The sequence below is a fragment of the Enhydra lutris genome, unplaced genomic scaffold (assembly GCF_002288905.1).
Source record: "Enhydra lutris kenyoni isolate GAN:26980312 unplaced genomic scaffold, ASM228890v2 scaffoldscaffold19, whole genome shotgun sequence".
NCBI lineage: Eukaryota > Metazoa > Chordata > Mammalia > Carnivora > Mustelidae > Enhydra > Enhydra lutris.
The window spans coordinates 4,810,901-4,823,456 of record NW_019154103.1 but is presented as its reverse complement, the minus strand read 5'-3'; the positions used below and the strand labels follow the sequence as shown (position 1 = coordinate 4,823,456).

At 36.1% G+C, this 12,556-nt stretch overlaps 1 protein-coding gene across 2 annotated transcripts in view; it reads right to left on the bottom strand.

The window, feature by feature from the left end:
• Positions 1-12,556, bottom strand: part of LOC111148292 (secretory carrier membrane protein 1) — a 130,184-nt gene that overhangs the window by 15,325 nt on the left and 102,303 nt on the right. For both annotated transcript variants that reach the window (XM_022504773.1, XM_022504774.1), the window contains 2 exons: positions 8,737-8,838; positions 6,093-6,210 (listed from right to left, as the gene is read on the bottom strand). In XM_022504773.1, the coding sequence (XP_022360481.1) occupies positions 6,093-6,210; positions 8,737-8,838 (220 nt within the window). The remainder of the gene's footprint in view (positions 1-6,092; positions 6,211-8,736; positions 8,839-12,556) is intronic.

The window sequence follows — 12,556 nt, the reverse complement described above, 5'->3', positions numbered from 1 at the left end:
CCTGACCCCTAGTGGCTAGCAACTATGGCTACATACACACAGAAGAAACAGCCAGTACGTTTTCAGAGGTTTGTCTGGTGTTTTTACTGGATCTCAATTTCTATCAAAAGTAAGAGAAATCGGGGCACCTGGGTGGCTCAGTCAGTTAAGTGTCTGCCTTCAGCTCAGGTCATGACCCTAGGGTCCGGGATCGAGCCCCATTTCAGGATCCCTGCTCAGCAGGGAGCTGCTTCTCCCTCTGACTATGCCTCTCCCCATGCTTGTGCTCCCTCTCTCTCTCAAATAAATAAATAAAATCCTTTAAAAAAAAGAGAGAGAGAGAAATACTTGTCACTGCAAGTATGAAATCTGAGCTCAAATTATATTTTAGATTATATTATCCCCACTTATTGTACTTCATAAAGTCATATAGAAAATCATCTCATCTAAATTTCTATTTCATTAGAATATGAGATTCAGAGAAGTTCAGGGACTTGTACTGCACTGACTGACAGTGAACATATATAAAAGGAGTTAACTGGTAATGTCTTCAACAATGAGGTTAAAAAAAAAAAAGTCAACCAAAAAAAGCATATGCTGCACAATTCCCATACTAATACATTTATTTAGGAAGCAGTCATATTTCTTTTGAATGCCTGGCATTCAATCAGCACAGCTCTAAAACTCTTCCTTTCATGGGTTGGATCTTATAGAACTGCGTACCTGGGGGAAAAGCTACCATCAAAGACTTGAGAGTGCTGCACATAGCAGTCAGTTACACAGCAGCGGGAGAATAAACACTGTCTCCACACTCTGACTGTATTAATCATCTGTGCCACGCACGCCTCCATCACCCACCAGTTAAAAGTCCCTCCACATTCTTCCCTCAGCAGATCTGCAGTGTGTTCTACCCTCACCTCACTACCATACCCACTTTCCAGGCTTCATTTACATCAAGAAGTCATTACTTCCCAAGTCCAGAAATCAGCCTAAAGCTCTTTCCTTTGCTCCCAACTCATACATCCAAAAGCCTATATGTATTTATACTTTGATGCTCCAGCATTATTTTAAACTCTCTGGATTCAAAGCTGAAAACAACTTGATGCCCACATATCTTCTCTCTCTCTTTCTCCATATACATATCTGGAGATATACATATAATATATACTTACATATATAATATTTATGTACATATGTATGTATGTATCTAGGCTCCATTCCCAATGCGGAGCTTGAATTCACAACCCTAAGAGTAAGAGTTGTGTGCTCTAGCAAATGACCCAGCCCGGTGCCCTGATGCCTATATTCTTCTTCCTGTACTCTCTTCCTGAATGACCCACCATCTAAAAAGCTCTGTGTAATCCTTGAGTTTTCCCTCAACCTCCAATCCTAGGCCCAGGTCCAATCAATCACTACCTGCTCATTTTCTCTTGACTATACTGACTTCACACTGCCACTTCATTAGTTCTGGCCACCATTACTCACCAGCTTCCTACCTTGTCTCCCAGACTTCATTTCTCCAAGTACCACATCCCTGCCCCACAAATGCCAAATCTATTTGAGAACACATTCTAAAGCTCAAATTGACCAATTCAATAACTTTCCTCTTTAAACCTCTTCTTTGGCTCACCACCACTCTGTAGAGAAAGTCCAACTTCTTAATAAGTTCTCCCAGTTTACAAGACTCTGCAGAATGTAACTTATGGGCGCAGCCTCCTCTTTCCCTGTCCTCCACAAGCAACACCCTACATTTCTCCCCACCCAACTCATGCGCCAGGTTTATCTCCCATCTATTCTGAGCTATTTTTAATTCCCCCAATACACAACATTATTTCCTGCAACTAGATAAGAAAACAGTATTCCTGCTACCTGATGTACCTACTTATCCTCTCCCTTCCTTTACTTAGATAACTCTTGTTCATCATGCTATCTCAGCTAAGATAGTATTTTTAAAAACCTCAGGGGCGCCTGGGTGGCTCAGTCAGTTAGGCATCTGCCTTCAGCTTGGGTTAATGATCCCAGGGCCCTGGGATCCAGACCCGTGGCAGGCTCTCTGCTCAGCGGGGAGCCTGCTTCTCCATCTCTCTGCCTCTTTCTTTCTCTCTCATAAATAAATAAAATCTTAAAAAAAAAAAAAAAAACCTCACTACTAAAAAGATCACCAAACTTAGGTGTCTCTCCTCTGTGATCCCTATACTTATCCCTATAAATAGCTACTAAATCAATGAACTGTGGTACCTAGCCACTTGTTTCTCTTTCACGCCAAAATGTGAGTTCCTTGAGCTCATATATAATACAGTACTTGACACATAACACATGCTCATAAATGGTTAAGAAGTGAACGGAATCTGCAACATATCACAAAACCCTCCACTGTACTCTGAACTTATTACATTTCTAGTTTAATAAAGAACCCCCAATGATACATATGGAATAATTAAAGAAATGTTCAAAGAGATGTTGTCATGGTCACGTTTCTCTGGCTGGCTATGATAGTCTACCGATCAAACACTAACCTAGATGTTGCTGTAAAGGTATTTTGTGCACGTGATTATTAATCAGATGACTTTAAGAAAATGAGAGTGTTCTGAGTTATCTGGGTAAGCCTGATCCAATCAGTTGAAAGGCTTTAAGAACAGAACTGAGGTTTCTCTGAAGAAGAAGAAATCCCACCTTGGACTGGACTTCAGCTTCTACTTGAGATTTTCAAATCCTGCCTGACTGCCTGTCTGATGGATTTTAGACTGACCAAGCAAGCTCTCACAACCACGTAAGCCAATTCCTTTCAACAAATCTCTTCATTCTGTTTCTCTGATACAACACTGACTGACACAAGCATCTACTAAATAAAAGTAGACACTCAACCAGATCCTGCAATAAACTGATAAAGGGCTCAAGAAGACCAGAAAAAAAAGTTAATTTTAATTGAGAAAGCCCTTTGCTCTGGAACCTATGTTCCCTGTCTCACTCAATCCTCACCCCAACGCTATGGACATAGTTATTATTTCCATTCCTTCCTTCATTCAACAAACACTTCGAATGCTTATCACATGCCTATTTCTGTCAGTCACTGTTCTAGATGTAGAAATATAATATCAAAGAAAACAGACTAGGTCTCTGCTCTCATGGAGCTTAGAGGACAGGTGATGACACTGAACCTGAGTGGTTAGAGAAGACTGCCTCAACTCACAAAGCACTAAGTCAAGGCACCAGAATTTCAACCTGAGTGTATGGTTCCAAAGCTCTTGCTCTTCTAATTCCAATGCTAAAAGACATGTTCACCCAGAGGAATTTTAACAAGCTGGGTACCCAGAATGTAAGGTATATAAAGTGGCTTGTGCCCAGATGCTTCAATGAGTAATGCCTACAGTACGTTGCCCAAGAAAACAGACAATGGCCTAGCACACAAAATTTAAGTCCTGTAGACATGGGTAATGAGAAAGATTCTGTGAAAGAGGTATGAAGATTTGAGCTAGATCTTGAAAGAACACTCGTAGGTCTTCAACTGGCAAAGAAGATGAAGCAACCCAGGAGTCAAGAGGCCCAGCAGGAACAAAAACGGGGACAAAGGAACATGTGATATATATAAAGAAACTTAGAAATAGTTTGGCTAGAGGAGAAAGTCTGGATCCAGGAGCAGTAAAAGGTCACTAGTAGCCTACTTCCCACAACCACCAAAATCCCATTCCCCATCCAGTCCACTTCAAAAATCTTCAGAGTGCTGGGTTTGGGTTTTTTTTTTTTTATATTAGCATAGTAACTACAAACAAAATGGACTGAAGGAAGTTGGGAGTGTGAGTGATTAACAAAACAATTCTGGGCTAGCTGAGGCTGGGAATGGAAGGGAAGAAAAAGATGAAAAAGATTCTAAGAAATTATCTAGGAAAGTGACTTAAAAATTAACGAAAACACTGACAAAAGCAGTCAAAGGGCTGAAATAAGCTTAAATGGAATCATCAGATAATACTTAGCATCACCAAATTCATAGTAGGTACTTAACAAATATTCCTTTTTCAAAAACAGCTTCCCTGAGATAAAATTTGCATAATAAACTATTTACCCTTTTGAAGTGTAGAATTCAATGGGGTTTAGTATTTATTTATAGTGTTGTGAATATATCATCTATAAATCTAATTTTAGAAATTTTCATCACCACAAACAGAAATTTCCTAACCATCAGCAACCTTCTCTGCCCTAACCCTAACTGAAGGCAACCAACAATCTACTTTCTACCTCTAGAGGGTTGCCTGCTTGGGACACTTCATATAAATGAAATCATATAATATGTGGTCTTAATAAATATTTCTTGACTATGAATCAGAACTTCTAGTAAAAGCTAGTTCTGAGAAGGAACTGACAAGTCACTGCTGCATTACTGTGATCAACCAGAGACCTAAACACTCACCTGATCAAGCAAGTAAATTTTTATGCAAAGCATTATGTCTTCCAACTCCAAGATTCTAGGTCACCCATGATAGAGAAGAGAAGGAATTTAAAAATTGGAGAAATTTCTCCAAGGAAAAAGATTATAAAGCACAAAGAGCAGAGACCTGATTTCATTTAAGAAGACCTGTACACAGGAGTTGGACAAAGAAATGAAGAAGAAAGAACCGCCTCAAAGGCAGGAGAATCAGAACACAGGTACAAAGACTGAGGAAGAGGAGCCACCTGTAGTGTAGAAGACTGCAGAGTTGAAGGAAAAAGGTAACTGCAAAAAGAATTTGGTAACTTTGGGAAGCTGAGTTTCTATAGTACATGTGTGCAGTTCAGAAAAGAAGTAATAGCTTTTGAGAGAAAATGAGTAGCAAAATATGGCCAGAAAGAACACAATGTAGTCTTCAGAGTTTTGAGAAGATAAAAAGCAAAGGCACAAGTGAAATATTTCAGGAGTGCAAAGTGTTCTTAAATATAAGGTACAGTTACTTCTAAGTATTCCTTGTACATATTCTCAAGTTACCAGACAGTAAAAAAAGAAAAAACTGTTCTAAGGAATTATCTTCTTTAAACTGAAACCCACCAAAAGGTCTTTATCATCTTAAAACACAGGGGTTATTCCCATGGTTTCTGTATCATGTAGAATCTACGTTTGAACACACGCAGAATATCAAAAATATGTATCTGAGACACAATAAAACTTTATATAAACAGGGGCGCCTGGGTGGCTCACTGGGTTAAAGCCTCTACCTTCGGCTCAGGTCATGATCTCAGGGTCCTGGGATCGAGCCCCACATAGGGCTCTCTGCTCAACAGGGCACCTGCTTCCTCCTCTCTCTCTGCCTGCCTCTCTGCCTACTTGTGATCTCTGTCAAATAAATAAATAAAATATTTAAAAAAAAACTTTATATAAACAAATGAAACCATTGATTCCTCTCTCACCCTATGTATTTATTTTTTTTTAAGGCTATGAAAACAGCGATGAGAATCTTATACAGAGAAATACAGCTAAGATAACTGGGCAATCACTAAAAACAAATTCATGTTATAATTCAGCCCAAATCTGTCATCAGCTTATAGTCATAATTTCATGTCTTTCAATTTTAAATACAAACAAAACACACATTCCACACAAATTTACTTCTATGTATTAATCAGGCTAATATGCTTTATATTCAAAATAAGAAATCAGGAAAATTTTAAACTCCAAAAGTTTTTAAGTGAGGTTGACTATTTATCAAAAAAAACCTTGAGCTAATAGGATTTATAAATATTTCCTTTTCACAGGAAGTTAAAAATGTGATGAAGTTTTCTTTATGCTTAACTTACAATTGTAAAAGGCAATCCTCAGAGAGCACAGTTGCTCAAGAAGAACAATAGAACAGCTTGAGGTTACACTGAATTAAGAGCAAAATGGGAAGATGGGAACTGAACGTGATTAAGTATAAAAATTTATAGATGTAGGGGCGCCTGGGTGGCTTAGTGGGCTAAAGCCTCTGCCTTCGGCTCAGGTCATGATTCCAGGATCCTGGGATCGAGCCCCACATCGGGCTCTCTGCTCAGCGGGGAGCCTGCTTCCCCCTCTCTCTCTGCCTGCCTCTCTGCCTGCTTGTGATCTCTGTCAAATAAATAAATAAAATCTTTAAAAAAAAAAATTTATAGATGTAAAATTCACTTACCTTTTTAAACATAACTAGTGAGATGACCGCTGATGCTGTGAAAAGTGCTGCTATGATTATCATCATAATTCCAACAGGAATACTTTGGTTGAGACCAGTAAGGGATGAAATCCAACCACTAAGAAGTAATTACAAAAAAAAAAAAAAAAAAAAAGTGTGATTAGACAAGTAAGTGAATGACTGCTTTAAAAAAAAATAGTAACCAATACATTTTCAGCACTTATAAGCCAGGCAATATCCAAGTTATTCATATTAACTCACTTTATTTTCACAATTCCATAAGATAGATGCTGTTTTAAATCCTTATTTTGCAGATGAGCACCTCAGTCAGAGATACTCACTAACTTGCTCAAAGTCACACGGCTAATAAATGGCATAGTCTGAATTCAAATCCAACACTAAGTACCAGAGCCTTAAGTGTGTACCGCCAGATTTTACTTTTTTTTAAGCAAATGTGCTCATTTTTACTTTCAGTTCTTTTTAAATTCTGCTTAATTACGAAAGAAAATATTTGCGAACTGTATACCCAACCAACAATTAGCATCCAGAATATATGAAGAACTTTCAAAGCTCAATGGTTAGAAAAAAAAAATTCCATTAGAAAATGGGCAAAAGACATGAAAATATGTTTCAAGGGGATATAAAGAGGCAAACAATCACAAGAAAAGAAGTTCAACATTATGAGTCATTGGAGAAATACAACTTTTTAAAAACTTTAGTGAGCTATCACTACACATCTATCAGAATAGCTAAATTTTTTAAAAATGGTAACACCAATCCTGGTCAGGATGTGGAGACTGAGTCACTCATACATTGTTGGTGGGGATGTAACCTGGCAGGGTCATTCTGAAAAACAGTTTGTTAGTTTCTTAAAAATGACTACACATGCAACTTCCATATGAACCAACAATTATACTCTTGGGTATTTATCACAGAGAAGTGAAAGTGGATGTTCACACAAAATTTGTTCACAAATGTTTACAGAGGCTTTATTTATAATAGCCTAAAGTTAGAAACAGTCCAGAGTCCTTCAAATGGTGAATGATTAAACAAACTGTGGTACATCTACAGTTTTACTCAGGAATAAAAATGAACAAACTATTGATACACACAACAATCGAGATGAATCTCTGGAGAACTACACCAAGCAAAGAAAAGACAAAAATTACATACCCTATGATTCCATTTCTATAACACTCTTGAAATGACAAAACAATGGAAATGATGAACAGATTAGTGACTGCTGGGTTAAGAAGTAAATGAGGACAGGAGGAAGTGAATGTGCTATAAAAGGGCAACATGGAAGATTCTGTGGTGATGGAAAGGTTCTTTATCTTTGCTCTACGAATGTCAAGATCCTGGTTTTGACATTACACCACGGTTTTGCAACATGTTACCAACAGGAAAAACTGGGTAAACAGTATTACTTCTTGTAACTATGTGAACCTGCAATTATCTCAAAATAAACAAAATTTTTTTTTTTTTTAAATCTGCTGAATCATATGAGGTCTAGGTATCTTAAAACATGTCATCCTATATGCCCCCTCACTAGCAGTCTCCTTTGCTATGAAGCCACTACACAATGTTATGCTCAATTTTAACACATTTTTCTAAATTTGTGCTAAAAAGCAAAAGAAATTACTTCAATTTCATAAGAATAAAAAAACTGGTTCTATTAACATAGGCAGTATATTTTTAATTAAACATTTAAAACATTTCCTTTCCCTCATATGCCAAAGACTAAATACACTATTTGAAATGAGAATGTATTTTTTTAGAACTAATTTAAAGTACCCATATAAATTCTCTTCATGTATGCATGACCATTAGAGGATCCACAAAGCTACCTATAGTCTGACTGCCATTCTCCACTCTGATTCAGAACTAGCACACAAAATTTAAGTCCTCTATATACTCTAGTTACATCCTTAATTTTTGTAAACACTGCAGCAAAGTTACCTTGTACATGCTTTTGCTTATAAGAATTCAACTGTATGCAACTCAATTAAAATAAAAAAGAAGAGGGTTAATTTCAGAGATGTGTACTCTTCACCCACCATTTCATTCAAGGAATGTTTGCCCCAAAGTGTATGAAGAGAGATACCAATCTGCCATTATCTCCTAACCTGAGTGTAAATAATTTAGTTTCAGTTTCTGAGTGTCTCCCACAGAGTGAACATTGCACTGATCCCATTTTCCAAAGATAAGTGTCCATGTGCATAAGTGTGTATTTGTGTGTGTATGGAAATATACATCACAATACCTAAATAGTGCTTTACACATAATAGATACCTTTTTCCTTAAGTCCTAGAAGTTCTTTTCTCTCCTTTTCACAATCCTTGGCCCAGCTATTTGACAACTCCTCAGTATTCTTTTTACTCTTCCTCTTAGTGCCTGTTACATACACATTTCATTTAAACTAGATACAATATGCTATTTTTTAAAAACGACAACATAATTTTCAGAATGGTTTGCCCAAAAGTTATGCCTTTGACATTTTTTAAATTGCATTTTTTAGTATTTTCACATTTGTTTACTTTTGCTAATCTGGCTTTTCTATGTCAACTATTTTTAGGAAGCCAAAATTACATAGAGATACTAGATAAACAGATTAAAACTAAAGTAATTAAAGTAAATGACTTACCAGTTTCCCCAATTGTGAAATCCTGCAGCTTGGAGTACATGAACAGCAAACTGACAAATATAGACGAAGAAGAATACAAAGAATCTGAATGAACTGTCACTCCTTTAAAAAAAAAAAAAAAAGGAGGAGGAAAAAAGAAGAGTTGTGTCATTTTTCTCAGTAACTTTGTATTACATGAAGAAAGACATTCAAACACTGAGAAATAACAGTATTTTTAAAAATACCACTGGCAACTATTTAAGGCTATCAAGATAATGTGTGTGATCCCTTTTTCCAAATACTCAATAATATTTTAACTTGTTTTTTTGTCCTTTCACATTTCAACTATATCACAAATACCTTGGCAAAAAAGTTTTTGTTTTCTTCTAAATTATTAAACAGTTTCGTTGAGTTTAACATACAATAAACCAACTATTTAAATACACAATTTGATAAGGTTTGACATACATATATATACTAATGCATCTATTTCAATCAAAATATTAAGTCTCCTTGTCCACCTTGATAATCCCTCCCTTTTTATCCCACCCACTGCTTTCTGTGACTATAGTTTTCATAGTTAAGAATTCTAAATAAATGAGATCATACAGTATATACTTTCCTGTCTGCCTTCTTTCACTCAGCACAATTATTTTGAGATTTGCTCGTTTTCTTGCAACATATCAAGAGTTTCATTCCTTTTCATTGAGTAGTAGTCGACTGTACAGATACTCCACAGCCTGTCAATTCATTCACCTACAGATAGACTGTTAGGTCATTTGTAGTGTTTTTACTATTATAAATAAAGGTGCTATTAACATTCATGTATAAGTCTTCCCATGAACATAAATTTCCTTTTCTCTTGGGTAACTATCTAAAAGTAGAATGGCTACATCACATGATAGGTATACGTTTAACTTTTTAAGAAACTGCCAAACTTTTCCAATAGGGTTATTCTATTTTATAGTCCCAGTGGCACTCTAGGAGTATGCCAGTTCCTCCACATCTCACCAACACTTGGTATGGTCAGTCCTTTAAATTGTAGCCATTCTAGTAGGTATATACTACTATCTCATTTGATTTGAATTTACATTATCCTAATAGCTAACATTGAGCACTTTTTCATTGCCTTTTGCCATCCATCTTCTGTGGGGAATTGTTAAAAATATTCAAAAATCGTTTCCCAATGTTTTAACTGTTTTTTTCTCTTATTGTTAGGTTTTGTGCGCTTGCATGTATCAGTCCTTTATCAGATATATGTTTGGCAGGATTTTTCTCCCAGTCTCCGGCTTATCCTTTCATTCTTTGCAGAATGTCTTTTAAATAGCAAAAGTTTTGCCTTTTTATGAACTCCGATTTGTGAATTTGTTCTTTTATGGATCTTGATTTATCTGAGAAATGTTTGACAAAGCCAAGAACACAAAGATTCTTTTTCATGTTTTTCTCTAATAGTTTTATACTTTCAGTTTTGCATTTAAATCGATGTTCCTTTTTAAGTTAATTTTTAAAAATATAGTATGAGGTATGGATTAAAGTTTTTTTCTCATTTATACAGCATCATTTCTTTAAAAGACTGTCCTTTCTGCACAACATTACCACTGCATCTTTTTAAAAAATCAGTAATCTGTATATGGATGGATTTATTTCTGGATACTCTCTTCTGTCCCATTGTTCTACCTGTCTACCTCTATGTCAGTATCACACTATTATGATTACTGGGGTTTTCTATTAAGTCTTCAAATTAAGTAATGTTAGCTGTCCAAATTTCTTGTCCTTTTTCAAAGTTGTTTTGGTTATTCTAGGCTTTTACATTTCTATATGCCCTTTAGAATCATCTTATTTGATTCTATAAAACAACCTGCTGGGATTTTTATTGGAATTGCATTGCATTTACAGATCCATTTTGAGAGAATTCATATCACAGTAACATCAAGTCTTCCCAACTATTAACAAGGTATATTTCTCCATTTATATTTTCTACACAAATGGCCAAATGACCTGCAAATAAAGACAGTTTTACTTTTTCCTTTCTAGGCTAGGTGCCTTTTTTTTTTTTTCCTTGCCTCTTTATATTGGACAGAACTTTCATTACAATGGGAAGTGTTGGGAATGAACAATGTTGATCTTAGGTAGAAAGACTTAGTCTTCACTATTCAGTATTGTGTTAGCTGTTACAGCTTTTCATAGATGCTCTTTATCAAGTTTAGAAAGTGCTCTCTTTTTTAAAAGATTTATTTATTTATTTTAGAGAAAGGGAGAAAGACCACACACGGGGGGGAGGGGCAGAAGGAGAGGGAGAAAGAGTATCAAGCAGACTGCATGCTGAGCGCAGAGCCGACACCGGGTTTGATCCCACAATGTGAGATCAGGACCTCAGCCAAAACCAAGAGTTGGACACTTAACCAACTGCGCCACCCAGGTGCTGCTTAAGTTCTCCTTTTTCTAAGTATACTAAGTATTTTCATCATGAGTGATTGAGTGTTGTATTTTGTCAAATGTTTCTTCTACATTAAGATAATCATATGGTTTTTCTCTTTTAATTTATAATATGGTGAATTACGCTAATTAATTTTTAAAGGTTAAACCAGCCTTGAATTCCTGGAAAAGCTCTACCTGCTTGATTATAACATGGTATCCTTTTTTTTTTTTTTTTTTTTTCCAGATATAAATGTTTATTGTCTCTGTCGCAAATTGATTTCCAACATTGACTGGTACTTAGGACTCTTTTTTTTTTTAATTTTATTTTTTATAAATTGATTATAACATGGTATCCTTTTAACAAACTATTGCATTTGGTTTGGCAAGATTTTCAACCACTCCAAATTTATTCCATTTTCTTTTCATTGCAGTGACCATTCCAACCCCGAAACACATTTTTTAAGGCCCTTTAACATTTCAACTTTCTCAGACTCAACATAAAACTGTTTCCTTCCCCAGAGATAAAAACAGAAGCCATAGAAATAAACCTCAACTTTCTTCTCCATATAATGACTTTCCAAATTTATATATACCGCCAACCTTCCTTATTATTTGTGAGGAGGCAGTAACACTCATTTCAAAATTAACACTTGCATAAAAATCTTCAGTCCATCATTTCCAGTTCCTCTGGGACACTCTCCTTCAGTAGTTACTTAACTTCTTCCCTAACGTGTCTTCAGTTCTTCCACTAAGATCTTCTCAGTGTATAAACACAGTTCTCATCTTCAACTAGCCCTCCTTTAACTCTATCTCCCGTGCTAGACTTCCACCTACTTGATCTCCCTCCTTCCCATCAATAAGAAGTCTTGATTTCCTCTACTTCCCTCTTCTCATTCACTTCTCAACCCACTGCAACTTAGCCTTTCCTCACCTATTCTTGCAGAGGTACTTCAAAGTCACAGGCAGTCTATGAATTTCCAAACCAAATTTCTCAAGTCTGTCTTTATTGTGTGTGTGTGTGTGTGTGTATATGTGGGTTTGTTTTTTTTTTTTTTTTTTTTAAAGGAATCTCACACTAAAGATCTTCCTTAAAAACTCTTTGACCTTGGCTTCTATAATATTACTCACTTCTACTTCTGTTTCTTCTCTAATCTATATTACTTCTCAGTCTCTTATTTCAAGATCCACCTCCATGTCATATTGTAAAACTGTCAGGAAGTCTTGTATCCTCTAATGTTTGACCCACCAAGAACAGGATGAAATCCAAATAATATAACCCAGCATATGTATATCTTCGTAACAGAAACTGGAAGAACATGCTTTGCTATCCCAATGCTTTTATTTACACTGTGTCTAAAATGCCCAGTACAGTCCTCTTTTCTGCTGGCAAACATGTACTCAGCTTTTAAGATGAGTTGCTAAG